The sequence below is a fragment of the Cibotium barometz genome, chromosome 41, assembly GCF_041138505.1.
Source record: "Cibotium barometz isolate CiBa-2024 chromosome 41, ASM4113850v1, whole genome shotgun sequence".
Classification (NCBI taxonomy): domain Eukaryota; kingdom Viridiplantae; phylum Streptophyta; class Polypodiopsida; order Cyatheales; family Cibotiaceae; genus Cibotium; species Cibotium barometz.
This window is the reverse complement of record NC_141086.1, coordinates 23,460,771-23,486,145: the sequence shown is the minus strand read 5'-3', so window position 1 is coordinate 23,486,145 and position 25,375 is coordinate 23,460,771. Positions and strand designations below refer to the sequence as shown.

The 25,375-nt window shown below is 43.8% G+C and overlaps 1 protein-coding gene across 4 annotated transcripts in view; it reads left to right on the top strand.

The window, feature by feature from the left end:
• The first annotated feature begins 6,104 nt into the window (after positions 1–6,104).
• The window catches only part of CYTC6A (Cytochrome c), a 35,198-nt gene continuing 15,927 nt past the window's right edge, over positions 6,105–25,375 (top strand). For 2 of the 4 annotated variants that reach the window (XM_086780140.1, XM_086780139.1), the window contains exons 1-2: positions 6,105–6,225; positions 6,355–6,403. In XM_086780140.1, the coding sequence (XP_086636266.1) occupies positions 6,168–6,225; positions 6,355–6,403 (107 nt within the window). In that variant the 5' untranslated portion in view covers positions 6,105–6,167. The remainder of the gene's footprint in view (positions 6,226–6,354; positions 6,404–25,375) is intronic. The other 2 variants (XM_086780138.1, XM_086780137.1) reach the window with 1 other exon arrangement.

The following is a 25,375-nucleotide window of genomic DNA, read 5'->3' as shown; positions in this document are numbered from 1 at the left end:
TAACTCTGCATATGATTATGGGTTAAGGACTTGATGGAAACCTGTAGTATGCTCTGACCATAATATTCATGTTATCAACCTTTGAAGGATGACAGGATACAGACCTCTCGGGGTATCCTATCTGGGATTAATATTTGGATGATGAAAATATGTTCACTGGTTTCTTTTGAAATTATTTCAGTTTTACATGCTGCACTCTGACTACTATGCGTGATTAACACTACACCTACTCTGCTAATATGGGCATATCTTGATGTTATGGATGCCCTAAACCCCCTCACACATGGAGTGTTGGATTGTTGATGATACAAGGCTGCGCTTTGATGATACAAGGCTGCGCTTAACTAGGAATGATATACGTGCCCTAGCTATTTTTAGTACAAATAAGTTTTTAATAATCTCTTTTACCTTTGGTCTTGCATAACTATGGGTTTTTTATGGTGACTCATCGGGCTTACTCTGTTGAGATGCTCTCTCCGTCATATAGGTTACACCTACGCCGAGTAATTAACGGCTATTATGAGATTAAAATTTCACTTGACCCTTGTTGTTAAACATGATTATATAACAACAGATTTGTATACAATAATCATGTTACAAGTCCATGGAGCCTGTGACTCTAATATTTACAAACATTTGTTGTAGAGCATAAACCCATAGTTATTTTGAGAGAACAGATCTTGTTACTTGCATCCATCCAAACAGACAAACAAAGAGTTAGCCCGTGTGTGTCTTGCAGGTGTCATAGGATCTACCACGTGTTATAGATGTCACCCAAAATATTTTATGATTTATGCGGTGATGGGATCTAGTCCCTTGATATGTTTTAGGATTGTTACCTAGTATCATCCCTAAGTAAAGGGATCAAACCCTATCTCCATCTATAAGTATGGAAGACATTTGGCTTCCAGATACTATCAAGACAATTGGCCTTATAGTAATCCCAATAACCTAGTAGATATTCAATCTATCTCTTGTCATGTAAGTAGAAACTAGCATGTATTTGTTTCAAAAATTCGTGTATCTCAATAGAATACCCTAACTCATAAACAAATGATTTAGACAAATGATTCTCGTATTAGTATCCTACTAGGAAAAAATCAAGAAAGAGACCATGAGGCATGTATGCCCATCAAAGGCAGTATTAAGATCTGAAAATGTCGTGTTATGAGCATTCGTAGTGTTATAACCTGTAAAAGCATCCATTTTGTCATACTAGAATAGGAGCTATATCATCAATATCATCAACAGTATATGCACTGCATTCTGGTTGAAGGAAGTCCTCATCTCATTCTTACCTCATACTCATTCAAACTCTAACAAGTTTCTTTTAGTTTTAGATCCTATAACTGCTAAAAGGAGTGTCGAGATTCCGATAGAACATACTCATTCAAACTCTAACAAGTTTCTTTTAGTTTTAGATCCTATAACTGCTAAAAGGAGTGTCGAGATTCCGATAGAACATACCTCATCATAAGCTTGCCAAAACATGTCTTGGCATGCATAAAGGACAAAGAAGCTCAAAACAAGATTCTGTCATTTATAAATCCAGAGATTTTCCCTCTCGAATCCATCTTACAATTCCTCTCATTCAATGATTAGGTCCGAGTTCTTGCAACTCTTGATAAAAAAAGAATGATGGCAACCAAACCATCTCTAATTTATTATCACAAATACCTATGCTCACAAAAACCTACCATTCAGATCTTACCTCCTTTGCTGTGGTGGATGCGGATATCTCAAATTTCCTAAGAAAGCACTGTGGGTTGGAACCTTCTTTCCTTGCTGCTCCATCCAAACCCAATGTCCCCCTTATAAGAAATATTTTTAATAGGGATCTTGCAGCTCTAGAGGCTATTAAGTCTTTCCAAACAGACATGTGTACTATGACTGATTCTTGTTTATTACAACTAGTACCAAAGGTGTCTAAGGTATACCCTTTTTTACCAATTTGGCAGGCAGCGGTAGAATCAATGGGATCTTTAAAATGTGCTTGCAAATTTCTTGATCCTAATGCCCCTTGTGACTCTAGTATCATTTGGTTTGACCATGCTATATGGTATGTTCTGAATCACTTGGAGGATCTTTTTCCAGATAAACTAATGATGTTCCATTTGTCGCTTATTTGTTCTTGGCTAGGTGGATAGGCTAGAAATCTGGTTTTAGCACAAATTGTTTTTCTACAATTTAGACAGCTCATGCTGGATGTATTGATTGAACTCAAAGGAACTGAACCAGGAACCATTCTTAATAGTTATTACCAATTTAAAGGGATTAAGCTCATAAATACGCTTCTTAACCCTTGTATTGACAGTGAATCTCCTTCTTCCCCTTCTAGAAAGAAACCCAACTCATCGTTTAGCACACCTAGTACTTTTACCTCTTTTCTCTTCCCCTCTTCTGGCTATAGCCCACCACCTAGAAATAGATCAAAATCTTTTACTTCAAAAAGTCGCGGCGCGGCGGGCGGGGTTTTCCCGTCCGAAACTTACAAGACATGTAATTGCGGATTTTGTGTCCACAGATTTCAAAAAGCCACACCGGAAGAAGGATTCTTTGTACCAAGGATGATGCAAAAGGGTAATTTCTCTCATTGCCTTTTTACTAACAAATTATTGGAACATGTCTCCAACAAAAGAAGTATTGATTACAGCTTTCGACTTAGTTTCAGCAAATCATGATGCCTTGCTAAATGTTAAAATCAAATGGAGATATACTGGTAGTCTAAAGAAGATTTTTTGTAGACATGAGTTTTTACGAGATGATGCTGAACCTCAATGTTTTTGTTCAGATTTCACTATATATGCCAGAGAATTCTCTAACTTGGGTTTACATGTTTACACAACAAATATGAACATTGTTCTTAATACTAACATCAGAAGTCTACTCTCTAAAGTGTTAAATCACATAGAACCTCTCAATCACATTTGGCCATTGGTGCCATACTGGATTGTATGGCAAACATTGCCAGTAAACTCCAACTGGAGTCTTCACAGCTAGATGCAACTGCAACAAAAGTTATGCCTAACTGGTTCATGGAAAGAATTAAATGGATCCCCAGAAAATGGTTATTAAAAGAAAGCTCCTAGATCAATCTTGGCTTTTTACACTTTGTAAAAACATTACTTAACAAATTTATGGTGATTGGGTTAGATAAAGCACCCAATAACGTATCCATCATTTGTAAAAAACTTGCCTACATGGCAGGCAGAAGGCGGTTAAGTGAAGAAGAGTTTTACAAACTCAGTGTGACAATCCGTTCAAGATTGCCAATGATCTACTAGAGGAAATAAGAAATATGAATATTGATACGCCTAACATTAGGATACCAATATTGGTCCCTACATTCAAAATCCACAAAAACAAATTTAGATGGATTTCTAATGTGGCTAATTGTATCTTCACAAATATTATTTGTATTATAACAAAGTACTTAACCTGGTACTTTCATAGAATATGCGGCATAAAGCAACACGAGCTTAAAACCTTTCTAAATATACAGACTAATCCTTTTTAGATTACCAGAAACTCCACATAAGGAATCTTAAATCTCCCAAACTCTATCTTTCACATCTTCATTGCGGACATCACACGATGCTATGAGAATATCCCACTAATTGGGGAAACGAGACTCATGAACATACTATACAAATTATGTACCATGATTTTTGAAAAAAGAAAGAAGGAAGGTTTCCCTAAAATATCCCTTAGCCATAACTGTCCCAGATGGGTTAAAAAACCATCAACTGAATTCCCGGTTACAGTTGATGATATTGAGATACAACATTTGCTCTTTTAGCTCTTTAACCACAATTTTATTCAACTAGGGTCACACATGTTCCCCAGTAATGTGTAACATATATTTTGCTTATTTTGAATATTGCATTGTTACATCTCATGCAAATACTACCCATAAATCCATGCTAGAAGGCATCACGCATTCCTTTCGATACATGGATGATATTCTGAATCTTAACTATCCTGTGTTTGCTTCTTTTCTCAAAGAAATTTATCAAACTAACTTTATCTCAATAGAACCCACTTGGATTCATGGGATAAATACCAATGGAACACTTTTCATCACTAAAACTAACTATCTGAATATTGAATTCTCTTTGGTAAGCCCTTATATGGGTAACTTCGTCATGAGATATTCTTGGAAACGTGAAAAACTCCCTATCATACCTTTGGAGTTTGTTAAAAGAAAAAGCAACTGTCCTTTCGTCCAAAGCCTTAAAACGATCTTGGGACCCTTTCACCTATAATAATTTATTCTTCAACTAACCCATTTTGTTGCCTTTGAGGAGACATCCAAACTAATTAATAAATTTTGCAACAATGGATTTAGGAAGAAAGATGTGCTTAAAGTTATCACTGAGAGTCTAACCAGTAACAAATAGAGTGGGGCCAGATTAAATCCTTCCTCACTTATCAATCTTTTGAGGCAGTAGGCCCATACTCATGGGGTATTGCCTCAAACATCTATGAGTATGGTGCCTGGGAATGGGTGGGCACGCGTGCGCGCACGCGCGCGCGCACACACACACACACACACAGAGCCACTCCTTATCTACTATCATAAAACTCACATGAATAATCTCTTTACTTTTCACTTACTCTCTCTCTCTCTCTCTCTCACACACACACACACACACACACACACACACACACACACACACACACACTTACTCTCATCTAGGGTAAATCTCTTATTATTGGTGTGAACGGGTATTGGAGCTTGAAATATTGAATCCCTCACTGGTTTATGGGCTATAGTCCAAACGTGATTTGATTTGGCATATGGGTGAAAGACAACTATCCTATCACTAGGAGTTTTTGATGTAGATAATGTAAATTCTTTAGGATATTATGAGAATGTACCTTCCCCTTTTTTAGCGCGAATCAAGTTCTTTTATTGGAAAGAAGCATCATCATCTCCATTATCTAAACCATCTTTCATTCCACCAGAAATAGATGAATCTCCCCGGGTAGGATTTGAACCTACGACTAATCTACCGAGGAAAATGGTAGGGTATGGTTTCACACAAACACCTAAAAGTAGGGTATTATTCACACGTACCTGAATCATATCTCTAATACCCTGCATGCGCTTTCTGCCTGCCTGACATTCATTCACTCTGGCTGGCCATGAATAATTGTGGATTAACATTCTACGTATTGGAACGACACCTGACATGAAATTCATTATGGGCATTAACCGGCTATGGCTAGTTGCGCTTAATACACTAAGGAGTGGAATGACCTCGATGAAGAGCTTTCATGGCAATAACCGGCTGCATCAGCTTGACTCCACCAATAAAAAACAGCGAATGGTGAGTGCTTCCACACTCACTTACTCGTGTATTAGTGTTCTTGCGTATGTTATTGTGTGTTTCTAACTATGCATATAATTATAGGTTAAGGACTTGATGGAAACCCATAGTATGCTCTGGCCATAATATTCATGTTATTAACCTTTGAAGGATGACATGATACAGACCTCTCAGGGTATCCTATTTGGGATTAATATTTGGATGATGAAAATATGTTCTCTGGTTTCTTTTGAAATTATTTCAGTTTTGCATGCTGCACTCTGAATGTTATGTGTGATTAACACTACACCTACTTTGCTAATATGGGCATATCTTGATGTTATGGATGCCCTAAACCCCCATCACACATGGAGTGTTGGATTATTGATGATATAGGGCTGCGCTTAACTGGGAATGATATACGATGCCCTGGCTGTTTTTAATACAAATAAGTTTTTAATAATCTTTTTTACCTCTGGTCTTGCATAACTATGGGTTTTTGATGGTGACTCATCATCGAACTTGCTTTGTTGAGATGCTCTCTCCGTCCTATAGGTTACACCTACGACTGAGTAATTAAAGGCTATTATGAGATTAAAATTTCACTTGACCCTTACTAACGGGCAGAACCGGGATCCTAATCTTAACATAGGACGCCCGAATTTCTTATGCACACAAAAACCTTGTGTGTGTGTGTGTGTGTGTGTAAGGTTAAGCCCTTCAAAAACCATTGTAAGGTTAACCCTTGCAAAAACCAATAGTGGGGTTAATCCCTTCAAAAACCATTGTAAGGTTAACCCCTTCAAAAACCAATAGTATCTCTCGGCCTAGAGCGATGCTAACTGCTCCCCAGCCATGGCTGCGCTACACCCCTTCAACCCTTCACCGGCCCTCACAGAGCCTCTGTGCCAAAGTAAGTCTATCTCTCTCTCTCTCTCTCTCGCACAGACACCCCCCCCCCCCTGCGCCCCCCCCCCCACACACACACACGTGCACCCCATGGAGTTCGTTTTCCTCACTTCTCTCTGTATTCAAATTCCAGAGCGCCTCTATGCCACGCTTAAGAAAGGTGCGGAAGGTCCCCCTTTCAGGTACGCCAACCCAATCATTTTTTTTTTGAATTAGCTTATGCTTTAGGAATGAGTTTGAGAAGCTAGGGTTTATGTTTTCAGCAGACCGGTTATGTTTTTGGAAAGGAAGCGGCCTGCATTTGAGTAGATCAGTGCTGGCCCTTCTCTTTACCCCCATAAACCTGCACCTAGTCGTTGATTGGTTCAGTGCTGGCCTTGTCATGGTTGAGCCTGCCGTAAACCTGCACCTAGCCATCGTGCCACATCTTCTTTGAACGCATTGCTGTGCCTCTGGGCATATCCATCTCGGGGTCCATCGTACTGATGTACATGTGGCCTCTTTTTGTGTGTGTGTGATGCCACTTGCTTTGTTGATTGGGCTACACGAAGCATATGGAATGCAGGCCATCATTCCATGGGGTCCTGTTTTGGGGTTGCCCATATGGAATGGAAATTGCACGAATGGTGGGTTGCTCAACATACAACATGATCTATTTTATGCACGATGCAATGGTTGAATTAGGATAGGTGGTAAGTCCTCATCATTGAAGGCAATATCAAATTGGTCAATAAAAGCCATGACCTTGGAAGCATCATACTCCCCACAATATGACTCAAATTGGACCGACTTGTCACCTTCTTTGAATTCCTTGAGCTTCTTGCCATGGTGCTCATCATCATCATGCTTTCTTTTCCCCCTATCCAACGGGGGCAAACCTTGCAACATGGGGCTCATGTGCAACTCGAGACACCGGGCATGTGCTCTCGGAGTTGGTGGCCTTGACAACGGTGGCCTACCTGTATGCATAGATACATCTCTCCTTGCATCACCATGCGCACGGGAATACTCTTTGGTATCAGTACCACGAGCTGAATTGTCATCATGTGCATCACCTGCACAACAAGAAAATCTCAGTCCATGTGTGGTTTCTCCATGGGCCAATTCTGTAGGCAATGTACCATGTCTTGCATGTGATGCGTTCCCTGCATATGCATATGCATATGCATATCCACCTGGCTGTCCACCCTCTCTGGCATAGGCATGTCTCTCATCCCTCGTGTCATGTGGTGAAGAAGCATGGCGAGAAGTCACAGAAGGCTCATTCTGTGAGAGAGAGCACCATCAAGCTCTATGCGAGGGGGTTTCTTGAATTGTAAGACACCGGAGTCGCCTTCCATTACATCTCCTTTCTGTAGGAGGTATGTGAGGGCCAATTCCCTTGGCTTCACACCCAACTCCCTTGCCATGGAGTCGAATGTACGGTCCACCATGGATTCAGCTTTGGTGGCCTCGATAAGCTTGTGAACATGCAGGCTCTCATGCAAAAGCTTTAGCTCCTCATCTCTTGCTTGCAATTGCTGCTTCACATGTTCCAATTTAGCCCTCAATGGATTGGGCTCCTCTTCATGCACCTTCTCTTTACCTTTGGACCGCTGTCCCTCCAATACCATGTTGGGATTTGTCAGAATATGCAGCGGAAATGATAACCAAACTTGGGTTGACAAGAGCAAGTAGAATGCAGAAAATAGACAGCACAAGAAACACAGAGAGATAGGTGTGTAAACTCTTCTCTATACACAAGATCCCGCAAATAACTGAATGAGAAAGTGGTGGGGGGCATGGGGCCTATTTATATGCCCCATGCATGCAGTCGGCCAGCGCTGGTGGCCCTCCTCGACTGCATGAAGCAGTCGGCCAGCAGTAGAGAACTCCACGACTGCATACAGCAAGTCGGCCAGCAGTAAAATACTCCACGCTTGCTGATGGGCAGTCGGCCAGCCACATGACTGCTGAATGGACAGTCGGCCAGCCACTAGAAGCTCCTGCCAACATCTGGCATCCATCCACACCACCAAAAAATGGAAAAAAATAGGGGAAAAAATACAGGGAGTGAGGAAAAATGATAAAACACCTCATAAGGGCGGGCACACCCACAACAAAGGCCCTAGTGTATAAAAGTAGACAGGAGATGACTTCTAACACCCCCTCTCAGCTCTTGGCTGTGAAACCAACCCAAGGGAGCTGGATTGCCACCTGAGCGTAGCCTGAGGTAGAGACTTCGTGAAGAGGTCCGCCCCATTGTCCTCCGTCGAACAATAAAGTAGCAAGATGTCACCAGCCAAGATCTTCTCACGTACAAAGTGATACTGTATCTCTATGTGCTTGGTCCAGGCATGGAAGACCGGGTTCCGAGCAATAGCTATACAACTCTGGTTATCGCATTGGATGATTGTGGGCTCCTTCCGTGGAAACTCAATCTCGCCTAGCAGTCTCCGCAGCCACACAACCTCACAAGCAGCACCACAAGCAGCCCGATACTCTGCCTCTGTCGAAGAGAGGGAAATAGTTGGCTGCCTCTTGCTGCTCCAAGAAACTGCTCCTGAGCCGAGGGTAAAACTGAATCCTGAAGTAGATCTCCTCATGTCTGGATCTCCTCCCCAATCTGAGTCACTCCAACCTTGGAGCCTGACTCCATCCCTCCTGTGTTAAAGAGTCCTAGATCCTTCGTACTCTGCAGATACCGCAAGATCCGCAATCCTGCGTCCCAATGAGACTTCAATGGCGTCTGCATGAAAGAGCTCAACAGCTCCACGGAGAAGCTCAAGTCCAATCTGGTGTTCAGCAACCAGATCAATGAACCAACCAACTTCCGGTACTATGAGGCATCAATTGGCTCACAAGGATCAGTAACGGTTAACTTTGTGTTCGGGTCCATCGGCGAAGTAATAGGCTTGCAGTTCTCCATCCCAAAGGCCTCAAGCAACTCATGAACATACCGCTGCTGAGAGACGAAAAACCCCCTCTGGGTCTGCCAGATCTCCAATCCCAAAAAGAAGTGGAGTAAGCCTAAGTCGGTAATCTCAAACTCCTTTGACAAGGTAGCCTTCGTCACTCTAATGTGCTCCACATGACCGCCAGTGAGAATGAGATCATCCACATAAAGGATGATGCCGCGTTTCCGAAAGAGATACAAGTTTGGATCTGCAACCGATCTCTGAAATCCCACAAGTCTGGCTTTGTGTTTGTCCACCGACCCATCAGACGCATATTTGGTCTTAAAGATCCATTTGACACCAATGACTGACCGCTTTGACGGCCTCGGTACCAACTCCCAAGTGTTGTTCTTCTCGATGGCATCAAGTTCCACCTGTATGGCTTTCCTCCAAGTATCCTGTGAAAGGGCTTCCTTTATGGAAGTGGGCTCCTTGTCCCGCATAATACGAGACATCAAAGCTTAGTTCACCTGAAGAAGTTCCGCTGTATTGCTTTTATCTCCGACTCTATGTGATCTTCGAGGGCCGTCCTCTGTGGTCCACTCGGAGGGTAGCTCCGAGACACCTGACTCCCAAAGGGTGTCTATCAACCACCTAGGTACTTGAACAGATCGTGGAGCCTCCAGTGGTCGCGGGGGCTCTACTCCAGCTGCGGGCTCAACCTCCTGTAGTGACTGAGGTTGATCAACTGGAATGATGGTCTGGGAATCGTCATCAGACTCCTCTGGATCTCCAAGAAGTGGCGGCTCCTTAGTACTGGAACATGCTCGTCAAAGACCACATCTCGGCTGACAACAATCTCGTCAAAGACCACATCTCGGCTGACAACAGTCTCGTTCCTGCCTGGATCATACAATCTGTATCCCTTGGAAAGAGAATTATACCCCACAAATACAAGCTTGCGGGACTTGGAGTCAAGCTTCCCCCTCTGCTTCTTCGGAATATGTACATATGCGTCACTCCCAAAGACATGGAAGTGCGAGACATCAGGTTTCCTGCCAAAGTATGCCTCAAATGGAGTCGTATGGGGTACTGAAGTCGTCGGAGATCGGTTGAGGGTATGGACAGCCGTTGCCACAAAGTGGACGAGGAAGATCACGATGCTCCAGCATAGTCCTCGCCATCTCCACCACAGTCCTGTTCTTGCGTTCGACAACTCCATTCTCCGAAGGCGATCCTGTATTGGCCAGTTCCCTTTTGATGCCATGATCTGCACAAAATCTGAGAAATACAGTCGAGGAGAATTTACCTCCTTTATCAGCCCTGAGAGTCTTGACCTGAAATCCAGACTCTTTCTCCACCATCACGTGCCAATCCTTGAACCGAGCAAAAGCTTGGTCCTTTTGGAAAAGAAAGTAGACCCACGTGAATCTGGTACGATCATCAACAAGCAGCATAAAGTAGAGAGATTCTCCCAAAGATGGTGTTTGCTGAGGTCCACACAAATCAGTGTGAATCAACTCCAATGGTTTCGAAGCGTGCTTCGGAAAGGATTTCTTGTGTTGCTTACCACGTATGCAAGAATTGCAACGCCCTTGCCTACTACCAACATCTGGCAAGCCAACCACCATCTGGTCTCGGAAAGCTTGCCTCAATGCATCCACATTTAAGTGGCCAAAACGAAAGTGCCACAAATCTCCGACCTGAGAACCTGTCAATGAGGAGAGTGCAGAGAGCTTGTAGATACCATTCTCCACACCGCCTTCCTAAACAACCTGGCCAGTCTCACGGTCCCTTAGAGCAACTGAATGCTCCTCAAATTCCACCCGAAAGCCAGTCTTGCATACTTCATGCACTGACAGAAGATGAAAACCCAGAGCAGGGACATAAAGAACACGGGAAGCATGCTTGCCTCCCTTGCCGTCGGGAATAATCTCCATACGGCCCTCACTATGTATCGGAATAGCGGAGTTGTCGCCAATAAAGATGCGACCTGACTGCCGTTTCAGATCCAGAAAGAAGTCACGAGATGGAGTCATGTGCCTGGAAGCACCACTGTCAAGAATCCATTCCCGGGTATCCTTTGCGGTGAAGCCAACTGTCTCCTCGCTCGAAGATGATGAAGCTCGGAGTCCATCATCTCTAAGTGCACAAATGCCGGAGTCTTTGCAGCTGAGGCTGAGGAATCAGCACTCTTTCCTGTCCACTTAGGGCACTTCCTCCAATAGTGGCCTTTCTTTCGGCCTTCAGCTTCTCTCGTTCTGAGTCAGGCTTCTTCTCAGAAGACTTCTCCGGTGAAGCCTTCCCTTTGCCCTTATTGTTATTCCGGCCTTTCGACTGTTGGCGAGTTAAGGCCTCCGAACCGCCGCTGTGAGGAGGGTTCGTGAAACGTTCCTCTTGGTCCAAGACCATTGGCACAAGCTCCTCCCAGGTAATGGTGCTGAGCCTGCCACTCGTAATCAACGAGGAATAGAAAGCAGAATACTGAGCGGGCAAGTGGGACAGCAAAGTGATGGCCATGTCTTCAGATGATGTCTCTTTCCCAGCTTGTAGGACTTCCTGCTGAAGGGCCTGCAGCTTGTTAATGTGTTCCCGCATCGTTGAGGACTTTGCAGGGTTCATAACCCGCATCTGCACTTCCAAGGAGATCCGTTTCATGGGTGATACCCTGTTATAAAGAGAAGCCAAGTGCTCCCATATACCTCTCGCCAGCGTCATGTGCTTCCTTGCTCATCAATAGTAACTCCCCTTCCTCTGCTTCCGGCCGTGGAACCCCGATGATGATGAAATCAGCAAGGTCACATGACTCCAGCACAGACTCCATCATGACCTTCAAGATGCCGTAATTGGACCTGTCCAACTGATGGTTTACTGGGAACGTGGGGAGTTGGAATCTTCACGTGCTTCTCAGCCATCTCTAGTAAATCAGCCATCGCGGGGAGTAAACTGAAAGGGTGGGTGGGTGGGGAAAAAAAATGTGTAAAACCTGCAAGTGGCTGTCCAGCACCTTAGCCTGCCTTCCTCTTGCACCTTCTCTTCCCAATCAGCCCACTAACATTCACTCTCGCAGGACGCCAGGTGGAGGTGGTGACATCATACGTGTACCTAGGGGTTACCTTCTCTGCAGCAGCAGCCACACGCTTCACCATGGGTTCAACAGCCAAAGCTAGATTGACACGGGGATATGCAGCATTGGCTATGCTAGAGAGACAATGCCACCAGGCGCATTTTCAGGAGCCCCAGACGAAGGGTGGCTATTTGACACATTAGTCACACCGGCACTGATGTATGGAGCAGCGGTATGGGCGCCAGGCCTTGCTACCCATTGGTGGACACAGATACAGAGACCACAGGCCCTCATGATGGCACACATGATACGCAGCAAACTCAGTACCTCATGACATTACCCGAGCAGAGTTTGCTACGCCTCCTATGATGGTAGAGGCCATATTCCAGACTATATGCCTACTAGACAGATTTAGAGAGATGCCACAGGATAGATTGTCATACAGAGCTTTTGAGGCATCTAGACAGCTGGCTGAGGCAGGAGACAGAGGATCATGGTATGCACAAGTCACACATTGGTTCTCACAGCATGGCCTAGACATGGATCATCTACCACCATTCCAGTATGACAGGGATGCACCACATATCCGTCTCTCTCATAGTGAGAGGAACAGAGTATTGAGACAGGACCTATGGCAGCTCTATACACGAGAGACATGGATATCGCCTACACAGCCTCTTCCACCGAAGATGCTATACTACAAAGATCACTTTATGAGTATCACTGATGATGGATTTATAGAGAGGCCTAGATACATGGAGGACTTTTTACCACACGGCTCCCAAGTGGCTATCGGTCAGCTTAGAGTTTCATTACATCGATTGGAGATCGAGACTGGCAGAGCAGCACGGATCCACCGAGAGGAGAGGGTATGCAGATTGTGCAGAGAGGAGGTGGAGAGTGAGGAGCATTATGTATGTAGATGTAGAGCATATACAGCCATCAGAGAGAGATATCCCATTTTATTCAGAGAGCCACATTCCCTACGCCAGATCTTTGAGGCAGCAGACCAGCGCATACTGGGGAGATTCATTCTAGACATACAGCGTCACAGAGAGACATCATTACAGGCTCAGACAGCTCCAGAGGGAGGATGACAGACACAGATTACTACATTTTTTCAGAGATCCATCCCACTCCCAGCCCCTACACGGCAGGGAATTACTCTCCAGAGAGGAGAGACAGAGGACACCTGGCTTTCGGACACCACGCCTATACCAGAGAGAGATGACATATATCATAGCTCAGTTTCACAGAGAGGGTGCGGAACGACTGGCTCGATTCATAGCAGACCCAGGCATGTTCTTCAGGGAGCTGTGGACACCCCCTTCATTGATGTATACCATTTTATTCCCCCAGTATGGTACAGGATGGAGCTAGCTAGGTTGCATATCATGATTGTATACTCCATGCATATAGCTTTGCATTCTCCTAGTAGTAGAGCTCCATCCCCTCCCCCACTCACTGTACTTATTGCACACCAAGATTCAGCTTTTTAGTTCAGTACTTTTTCATTTTGTTGGGATGACAGAGTGCTTACCACTTGGGTGGAGTGCAAGCAGGTTTTGGGTGCCTGAGGATGTATCAGATGAGGCTCAGACGGAAGCGAAGGAACTTGATGAGGTTCTTATTCCCGAGCAGATACTGGCACATAAGGAAAGAAAGGTACAAGGTAAAGTTTGCCGTCGCTATCTTGTGAAGTTCAAGAACTGTTCACTGATGGATGCGAAGTGGATGGAGGAGGGTGACTTAGTAGATTCACCTCAGGATTTGCAGCTTTATCTTGATGCCTTTGAGTTGGAGTCGACTCTTGTTACGGCTCATTCAGGTTCAGCAGAGCATAGGTCTGGAGCATTGCCTGATGCTCAAGAGGGGGGTAGCACCTCCGCTCCCTTGTTACAGACAGGCTCAGTTGTTATCTAGGAGTCGCTTGGTGACATCTTTGTATTCACCCGAAGGTACTGAGGCTGACAGTACATCTGCTTATGGGACTTCTATGATCTTGTGTTCTAGACACATGAGATGATGGTTGAGTATGGTTCACAGTCGGCCGCACCTTGAACTATAACTGCAACTATGGATAACTCTATGGACAGCATAAGTCTTGCGAGCAGTCCTAGAGTTGGTTTGGTTCATATATGGATTGAACTCTATTTGTGCATGTATGCATACACTTTTTGTGGTATTATTGTATTCTGGTGCCATTGGATCCTGGTACCATTGAGAATACATTGGGTAATACTCTGGATTGTGTCATGTGCTGGATTGTGTCGTGTGCTGCATGTATATTGGTATGATACATGATACATCAAGTGCTTATGTTCATGGATGCACCACTGGTGTGACTCCTGCGGGATGGCCATGAGACATATGTGGGAAGTACTTAGTGGATGTAGTGTTTGGATGCATTGAATGCTTTCATATGCTCATGTTTTACCATCAGTCGTGGGTCCTGCGGGATGTCCATGGGCGTAAGGCTTGCGAGCAGCCCTTAGACTGTTACTTTAGAGTAGGGGGAGGATCAGCCCGGGTTCCGAACTTCCGGCCCCAATGTATTGTCATTAAGCAATTTTCATTTTCAGCATTGTCTTAGTCTTGTATTGTTTCCATTTCATTAAATGTTTAAGTGATTGTTGTTTACGAGACGGTGCCCAATACGTGCTCACATCTAACGAGGTGAATTACATTGGTATCAGAGCACGGTTGTTTCCCTCTACTCAATGGGGAAACAATCTTGTGGGCTTGGACACTGCGTAAATAGCACACTCGACACTATGGACAGCCAAGCAAGGCGTGAAGACTTGCCCAATTCTAGAGGGTACTCTAGTGCTACTCATGCTTCGGATGCATCTCATGGCAGGTATGTTGCAAGCATAGTTGCATGAAACAGAAACGGCAACAACGGCCGGCCTCTGGAAACGGCAACGGCTCAAAACAAGGAAACGGAAACATCATCTCCTGTCTACTTTTATACACCAGGGCCTTTGTTGTGGGTGTGCCCGCCCTTATGAGGTGTTTTATCATTTTTCCTCACTCCCCGTATTTTTTTCCCTATTTTTCCCCATTTTTTGGTGGTGTGGATGGATGCCAGATGTTGGCAGGAGCTTCTGGTGGCTGGCCGACTGTCCATTCAGCAGCAGTCGTGTGGCTGGCCGACTGCCCATTAGCAAGCGTGGAGTATTTTACTGCTGGCCGACTTGCTGTATGCAGTCGTGGAGTTCGCTAGCTGACTCCTGCCTTGTCTCGATGTATGAAAGACCATAACCTTGGTTTTCCCAAGGTTCACATTAAGACCCCTCTGTGTGCAGAAATCATGGAGTGCATGTAGATGCTGCTGTAGACCTCCTGGAGACTCAGACACTAATACAATATCATCAGCATAAAGCATAATATGTACTGAGGTACCTGCTAAATCAACTCCATCTCTGCCTCCCCGTGTAATGAAGTCAGCCACCTCATCAATGTATAACCCAAATAGCGTTGGGGAAGTGGGCATCCTTGCTTCACACCAATGGTGCTAGCAATAGTCTTGGACATACCTCTTGGACATCTGACTCGCCCAAAAGCCTGCTCATATAATGCATAGATGTCCCATGTCATATCTGCGGGTATGCCAAGAGACTGCAGGCGCTGAAAGAGCCTCTCTTGTGGTACTGTGTCAAATGTCTTGCGGAAATCCACAAAGCAGCAATAGAGCTTTCTCTTCCTCACTCTGGCTTGATCAATCATACATCTCAAAGTGAATACATGGTCAGTGGTAGAGAAAGCTCTCCTGAAGCCTACCTGCCTGCCTTGATGAGCGTAAACCTGCTCGCTCAGCATATAAGCGAAGCTCTTGCTCCATGTGATATGCAGCGGAAGTCTTTGTATTGGGAGATCCTGTCACACAAATGCTCACACCGTCTTCTGTATCCTGAGTTTCGTGAGTTTAGCAATCCACTTTAATACTTCAAACTTTAAAGAGATGAGAGAGAGAGATATGAGAACTGTACACCAGATTGGGTCCCGAATTACCCACTGAAGGGCCCCCTATCCCGATAACGAGATAGTATTTGCTTTATTACTTTAGAGAGAATGACTTTGGACTGTAGATAAGCCGAACGCAAGATCTCGGAGGATCGGAGAGCGGCTGATCTGTACACTGCTGTAGAAACACCTCAATGACTTGATCTCGAGCCTATGCACTCTTCCCAAGGGCATGAGGAAGGGCTGCACACCTGAGGCTCAAAGAAGAAGAAGGTGGACTGTTCTACACACTGTTAGAATGCTGAAAACACATATGAATGCTGTGTTACCTTCACCAGATGACTGCTGAATGTGTGGATGATGCACAGAAGGCTGGACACTGATGCAAACAACTGTTTCAGGGCTGGAAACTGCTGTAGACTGAACCTTCAGGGCTGGAATCTGCTGTGGACAGAAACGCTGAACTGTAGAGAGGGCTGAGGACTGAAACGCATGAGCAAACAGAGGCTGCAGGGCTGCTGTACGGCTGGAACAGAAACGCAGATGGACTGCTGTACGGCTGTGCAAAAACGCAGAGAAGATTGCTGATTGCTGGCGTTGATCTATGCTGAACTGTGGGCCTGAACTGATGCTGAATTCAGGGCTGAATGAGGCTGAAGGCAGGCGCCTAGGGCTGGGATGAAGCTATGGTTCTCAAGGGGCTGGAGAAGAAAGCTTATGGGCTCTAGGGCTGGATTAGTCTTGGGCTGAAAGCAAGAAGGAGGAGAGCTCTTAGCACAATGAAGACTGAATGAGGAAAAGAGGCTCTAGGCAAGCCTATTTATACTAACTGGAGGTTGGTCATTTAATAAAGTTAATATTTATAAATGCCCAATAATGCAAATAATGATAAATAAATACTAATAAATATGGAAAAAATACCAGATAAATCCCAGTAAATTCCCTAAGGCTTTGGGGATGTTCTAAATGATGCACAGGCATATGTATGCATATTATGCAAGATGCAGAGTGCTTACACCAGTCATTTGGTAAAGGTATTCTATCATTCATAAGCATTTACAGCATTTTAACATAGCTTAGAACAGTCCACCGCCTTCTTTTCTCAGCCTCAGGTGTGCAGCCCTTCACATGGATCATCTATTTGTTGCTGATTCTACTTATGGAACAGTCTTCTGTTATCTGTGATACTTTTGAGGACTTTGTTACCACTGTAGTTTATTTTCCTGCTTCCCTTCCTCATTGTGAGGAGTCTATCTCTGCATCTCTTTGTGATGCTTCTGAGGATGCCCCTCCCCCTGCCAGTTCTGCAGGCTTGTTGTTTTGGAGGATGCTTTTTTGAACCCGGTGGGATGTTTTGGATCTGTGGTTGCTAACCGTGCCTAGGGCACAGTGGTACTTCCAAAGTTTTTTGGATTTGGATCAGAATCAGGTTGGGCTTGTATCAGTCCTTATCTTTTTTCAGAGGGGGATGTGGAGTCCTTTCATCTTGCGATGCCCATCTCAGTGGCGTGTACTTATGTACAGCATTGGGGAACTCATGTTATGGAGTTTGAGGAGATGGACCCCATCTTTTCTATAGAGTCTTTACATCTTGCGATGCCGACCTTTTCAGAGGATGCTTTTATACAGCATTTGGCTACTCTTTGTACAGAGTTGGAGCAGATTGACTCTATTTCTTTTGAGGCTTCCAGTGAGGAACAATTTGCTTCTCCCAGGATTGATTTTATACAGGATCTGATCTTGGTTGGTCATGAGGTTTTTCATACCTTCTCTAGGTTGGATACACGACATTCGACTTCGGGGAGTGTTCTTACACGGGTTTGGAACCATTATTTGGACCAACACGTCGCAACCTACTTGGTTGTTTTCTTCTAGAGGAGCGGTGTACCTAGCAGCTTGTTCTGTTGCTTTTGTAGCTGAGTTGCTGAGGAGATTGCTTGTAGTGCTTTCTTGGTACCTGTTTCTACAGTTGTTCATCTTTGATCGAGGACGGCGTCTTTGGCTTCTTGGAGTTTGCTCAGCATCCGGTGCTGAGAGGGGGTGTTAGACATTATCCCCTACTTGCTGGCTTTCTATTTTGTGTCCTATTTTAGCCTCTAGGACTGACCATGTTAGTCAGAGGGACTGGTCACCCCTCACATATATTTTACCCATATTTATTCCCCATTTATGGTCTTGGGTATTTTTCCTAGTCGTGGAGGTACTTTAGCTCTAGTTGGCTGCCTTCATGTAGGTGTATATATAGCCGGCATGCCTCCCTCATATCTTATTGCTTGCCTAGCTTGTCTAGCTGCAGTCCCTCACATACGAGGTTCTCCCCTCTTGCTCGGGACATGTTTTGGTGATGATATTGAGAGAAGGTTCTCACTTGTGTTTCCTCTCCATCTCTCTCTCTCACTCTGTCTCATGTGTGAGATTCCCCCGATCGGGGTTGAGCACAATCTTGGCAAACACTTAAGCTATTAACATAATTAAACAATTTTAAATGGCGCAACACAATAGAGTAAGAAGCTGAATTTTATTTTTGCACACTGCACTAGGGCCGGAAAGGGCCGACCCCCCTTGTAATAGATTTTATTATCAAGGAAAACTGTTACAAGCCTCACGGGCATTCACATGCCAAACTGTTCAAGTGCATCCATGATCATGAAAACAGCATTGCAAACAAATTTGTCGTAGACGATGGAATCCATAGCTTCACTTGAGAGTAGCTTCGTTCCTTGATTCCTTGAAGCTTGTCAAACGCAGCTATGCTCCACTGGCATCCATACACATACACATGTGTGTGCCAGGACCGAGACATAGGAGACCATACTGACAAAGCATTCGAATCTCAAATTGAAAATTGCTTGCAAAATGCTCTTACCAAGTATTGGACGATCAATGTCGAGCTCCACCTCCGTGCGGACGAACTACAGCTTGAATGTGACCGTTTTCCACTTCCGGCTGAAATTAGGGTTTCTGATTTTTTAGGGTTTTAAGCAGGTTATATGAGTCCAAAATTGGGCATTTTGGGCTCTTTAGATGCCTATGAGTAAGGGGCACAGCTTGGTATGGTTTCCTCCAAAATTAGGGTTTCTGAAATTAGGGTTTCTGCAGAATTAGGGTTTCTGAAAATTAGGGTTTCAGCAGAATTTGGGGGCGGTAGAATGGTTAGGAGACTCCATATTCATTTAGAAGAGAGAGATAGAGTGAAAAGGTGAGAAACTGGAGGCTTAACTGTGAAAGGAAGAATCTTCAAGCTTTCCATTGGAGCTGGGAGCAAGAGGGAATGAAAATCAGCACTCTCACCAAGCAAAAAGTTAGAGAGAATAACAAAAATAGGCTCTCTTGAAGGGGGGCGCCTATTTCTAGAGAGAGAGTGTAGAGAGAGGTAATTTTCAAAATGAGTAATAGCATGGTGGCAGGTCCTCATACTGCCACCCAGTCCATAACCATCCCTTTTCCACACAAATTTAGTGGGAAGGGTGCCTGGACACTCGCCTAGCCGACCGGAAGGGAATTCTAGTCTATTCTTACTTATAGTTTGTCCGCCCGAGCTTTAATGAAGTGTGGACGCCCAATCTCACTTATAACTTGGGCGGACACACTTATTAAAGTGTGGACCTGCAAAACAAAGAATACATTGCTTTAACTCATAAAAGAGTAAAGTGGTGTACTTACCACCTGTCTACAGCCCACAAACGAGGTCAGAATACAGTTTCACTCGCACGGTTCACAAGAGGGCGTCCCCTACATGTGAACTACACAAACAAATCTTGCATACAATCAAATAGTTCATGCAAAGACAGGATTTTTAACTTGCAAACATGTTATGCAAGGATGCATTGAACAGTCTCCCTATTCATTTAGCTTGTAGTCCGTGGTACCACACTCTGGATTTGGGCGCAGATACACAATCCCAACCCATATATCCAGCCTACTGGCTCTCGGTGTAGACATAAGTCCCCAACCATAAGATGCCAGTCCATCCTACAGAACTCGTCCATAGGCCTGAAGCGCAGAGAATGCCCAAATAGTGACATCCTCCCCTGCTTCTAAACAGTTGACCGCAACTGAAATGCTTCCAAATATGCTTGGAGGAGCTGCGGATACTCCTGGAAGTATGTTTCATCCATCCATTTTGCATCCATAGGAGAATAGTTCTTGAATTTCACAAGGTAGCGCCTCTGGAGTTTGCCACCTGCAAACTTTCGCTCCTTATGAAACACAATTTGCTCTGGCTGCAATACCTCTTCCAGCTCTTCCACCTCTGGTGGATCTTCCATAACCGGTTCCAAAGGTTCCGGTCCCACATATTTGCGCAAGAGGCTCACATGGAATGCATTATGAATCTTCCAATGATCCGGTAAAGCAAGTCGAAAAGCCACATCATTGATCTTCTTGATCACCTTGAAGGGTCCATAATACCTGGTAGAGTTTTGGGCATGCTCTCTCCTTGCCAGACCTCTTCCTGAGTCTAGCTTTCTCAAATTTTAGCAATACCAAGTCATTCTCTTTAATGTCCAATTGCCTTCTATGCTTGTCGGCAGCTTTCTTATGCTTTGCTTGAGAGCGTGCAATGGCTGTCCGAACTTGTGAAAAGGCAATATCAAGGTCCCTGACAAAGTCATCAGCAGCAAATATCTCATCTTTTGTGCGTAAGATAGGTGGCAATACCACTTTGCCATAAATGATCTCAAATGGGGCCTTGCCTGTAGAAGCATGTACCGTATTATTGTATGCAAATTCTACAAGCGGTAGATACTTTTCCCAAGAAGATTTCTGATCTGTCACATAGCATTTAAGCAAATCCAACACAGCTGAATTTGCAGCTTCACTTTGTCCATCCGTTTGAGGATGATAAGCTGAAGAAAAATTCAGCTTTGTGCCCATGTTATCAAAAAGAGCTCTCCAAAAGAGGCTTGTTGTTCGGGGATCCCTGTCTCCCACAATTGATTTGGGCATACCATGGTGTTTAAATACCTGTGACACAAAAATTTTGACCATATGTTCTGGTTTTATGGTCTTTTTGACAGGTAGAAAATGTGCTTGTTTACTAAACCTGTCCACAATTGTCCATATTGCATCATTGCCATTTGGGGTGCGGGGCAAATCCATAATAAAATCCATTGCAATGCTTTCCCATGGCTGGTCCGGAATAGGCAAAGGCTGAAGCAAACCAGGAGTCTTTTGCCTATCAAATTTTACCTTTTGGCAGGTGACACATGCACGTACATAGGCTTCTATATCTTTCCTCATACCTGGCCAAAAGAAGTATCTCTCAATCATTTGAGTAGTAGGGAGTATCCCTCTATGCCCTGCATAAGGTGGTGCATGACATTCATCCAAAACTTTTTGTCTCATGTTTGAAACCACACATAAGCAGTTATCCTTCATGATATAACCATCTTTGACCACATAAGAAGCATGTGTATGACCAGTCATTAAATCAGCCCATAAATCTGAAAAATCAGCATCCAAATGGTACATTTCTCGCATAGTAGACAAGTCTTGATGAGAAGCAACCGAAATTGCAGCCACATATGGTTTTCTGGACAATGCATCTGCTACCACATTTTTCTTGCCAGGAGTATGCAAAATCTAAAAATGAAACATTGAGAGAAAATTGGCCATTCTCATTTGTTTCTCAGAGAGTTTAGTTTGCGTAAGAAAGTACCGCAAACTTTGGTGATCAGTTTTGACAACAAATTCAGCTCCCAATAAGTAATGTTTCCATACTGTGAGAGCATGAATGACGGCCAATAATTCCTTCTGATAAACATCAAGAGTAAGTTCAGCATTTTGCAATCTCCTGCTTTCAAATGCAATGGCATGTTCTTCTTGATTTAAGACGGCTCCAATGCAATTGCCACAAGCATCACATTCTACCACAAATGGCTTTTGCAAGTCTGGAATGATTAAGACTGGCCCTGTGATAATGGCATTTTTGAGCTTATTGAAAGCATTAATCTCTACCTCTGTCCATTTAAACATAGGACGTTTCTTGGTGAGTTCATGCAATGGCGAAGCAATCATTGCAAAGTGAAAGATAAATCTCCTGTAATATGAACATAGACCAAGAAAGCTTCGGACTTCATGAATAGATTTAAGTTCTGGCCAATCTTTGATGGTTTGGATCTTTGCAGGATCCATTCGTACACCATCCTTTGATACTATGTGTCCCAAGTAGTGAATCTCTGAAAGGAAAAATTCACTCTTTTTGGCGTTGATCATAAGCTTATGCTGCCTTAGTTCTTCAAAGACCACTCTTAAGTGCTTTTTGTGATCCTCCTCATTCTTGGAGAATACAAGAATGTCATCAAAGAACACACCTGTAAAAGTTCTATGATTTCTGAAAATTCGGTCCATCATGCGATTGAAAGTAGCCGGGGCATTTGTAAGACCGAATGGCATAACCAAATACTCATAGAGACCAAAAGAAGTGCGAAATGCTGTCTTATGTACATCCTGTGGCATCACTCGCACTTGATGATAGCCGCTTTTAAGATCAATGCGACTAAAACAAGATGATCCATCCAGCTTGTCCAAGATATCATCAATCCTCGGTATGGGAAACCGATTCTTGATGGTAATCTTATTTAATGCCCTGTAATCCACACACATACGGAATGAACCGTCTTTCTTTTGTACAAGAAGAACGGGTGAACAAAATGGCGAAGAACTAGGCCGCACCAAGCCTTTCTCAAGTAGTTCACCCACTTGTTTCATAATCTCTTCTTGTTGGCAAGCACTAACACGATATGCTGGCCTATTTGGAGGTGAATTCCCTGGAACTAATTCAATGCGGTGATCTTCTGGCCGTGAAGGAGGCATTACATTAGGTAAAGAGTCAGCAAAACAATCCCCGAATTCGCTTAAAAATTTCAGCCTCTCTTTAGTAAGAGTGTCCACATGTACATTACTGTGTTCCACATTATCACGTACAAAAACCAAGTACGAAGAAACACTCTTTTTCATTGCTTTATTGATTTGTATATGAGATACAACGGGGATAGTATCACCCGACACACCTGCATCTAAATGATGCTCTCTACCTTTATACATAAAAGTGATTTTGTTGGTCTTGTAATTCTTGGTAGGCTCAAGGCGTGCATGCCAAGGTTTTCCCAGTAATACATCACATCCACTAAGAGGGGCAACGAGAAAGTTCTCGTGGTCGAGGTATCCTTGGATATGCATTCGCAGCTTTCCAATAAGGGGTGTAACCTTCACATCTTTTTCCAGAAAAGCTGAACATGCATGAATTTCGGGTCCCATGTCACCTACTTCAATCCCCAAGGCAGCAGCCATATCAGTGGAGATGAAGTTGTCAGTGGAGCAGTCATCAAACATGAATAAAGCTGGCTGGTCTTTTAGTTGTCCCCATGCTTTGCATACCATTCTATGCATGTTTGCAAGTCCCGTGTTGCCCTGTACATCATATACCATGTTGACATGCACTTTAGGCTCTTCTGGCTTCTTATTCTTGTTAGGGCATTGTGGAGAGATGTGATCTTTACTACCACATCTAAAGCATTTGCCTTCACGAATGTATTGTACCCTTTGTTGAGGAGTCAAGCCATAAACACCCTTTTTCTGCCACGGTTTCTTTTCTTTTGCATTTTCAGCTCTTTGAGGGGGCTTTACATCCTTCAAATCTGAATTTTCAGCTTTGTGCATGGCTTTGAAATCTCTTCTAAAGGGCTGTCCACCCTTTTGCACATTAAAACCAGCTTTCTCCTTACCCTTGCCCAAGCTTTGGTCAATTCTAGATTGCACCCATTTGACATTAAGCTCTTCGGAAGCCAAGACCGAGTTTATGAGTTGACGAAGAGTTTGGTTTGGATAGATTTGTAGTCCTCTTTGGAAGATGGGTTGCAATCCTGACTCAAATTTCCTCTTCTTTTCTTCTTCAGTAACGGTCATGAAGGGTAACACTTCCATTAATACCTCCCAAAATTTGGAGACGTAAGAGGTAATGGATTGCCCTTCTTTTTGCTCCAACCTGTCCCACTTCCTGCATATATCCTGAGTAAAATTTGGAGGCAAAAATTGATCATAAAACTTTTGTTTGAATTCAGCCCATGTAGAAATGGTGTTGCCGGAAAGCTTCTCGGCCAACCACCAATGAGCAGTAGTGCCTTTCATGTACATGCCCACATGTCTGAGTTTTGATGATTCTGAAAATTCTCCCTCATGAAAAGCAATTTCAAATTGGGAGATAAAAGATAGAGCTTTGGTAGAATCATATTCTCCATGAAAATACTCAAACTTAACTGTTTTGTCACCTGCAGTAAACTCTTTAGTCTTCTTCTTCTTATGTTGATGCGTTTCCTCTTCATCTCTCTCGATTGGTTGCTTATTTGCTTCATTAGTAGGAACATATCGCTCAATTCCATCATGAGGAGGGGCTGATTTATGAGTCGGTTCCTTGAGAAGACTTTCATGAGCTTTAATAGATGACCTGTGGGGAGGAGAAACATGTGCGGTAGAGGCATGATGAGAGGTAGCAGACGCCTCTTCTCTTTCCTGTCGCACAATAGATTTAAGCTTTGATGTTTCAGCTGCATGTTGATTCATAAGAGGAGGCTTTTTAAACCTAAGCCCTCCTTCCTTTCGAGTAACTACATCACCTTGTCCCATGAGGTAAGAGACAGCCATATCTCTTGGTTGAACCCCCAATTCCATGGCAACATTTTCCAATGCATCATTCACAAAAGGAGAATGCTTTGACACACGAGATACATGCCTTGACTGTGAGTCTTCATGCATATCCTTGAGTTGTTTTTGCATCATACATAATTGCCTTTTGAGATCTGCAATTTCAGCCTGCATAGCATCATGTGCATCACTCTGTATAGCCTTCTCCTTACCTCGGGATGGCTGTCCCATATATACATGAGTTGCATTTCCTTCCCTTCTAACATAAGATGGCTGTCCGGCATGTGCAATACCATCATGTGACCCAAGAAAAACATTTTCAGCAGTGTATTGTTCATGCATTTGAGTATCATCATGCACATTGTCTCCTCTTGGCTTCACATATGTACTCTTCCTTGGATTTACATCCCGTGAAGTACCTGTTTGGCTCGCCATAATGCTTAAGAATGCTAACAGCTAGTGTAAGCTAGATTAGGACCGTCTTCCACACAGAAAGGAGGAAGATCCTAGGCTCTGATACCAATGAGATTCCCCCGATCGGGGTTGAGCACAATCTTGGCAAACACTTAAGCTATTAACATAATTAAACAATTTTAAATGGC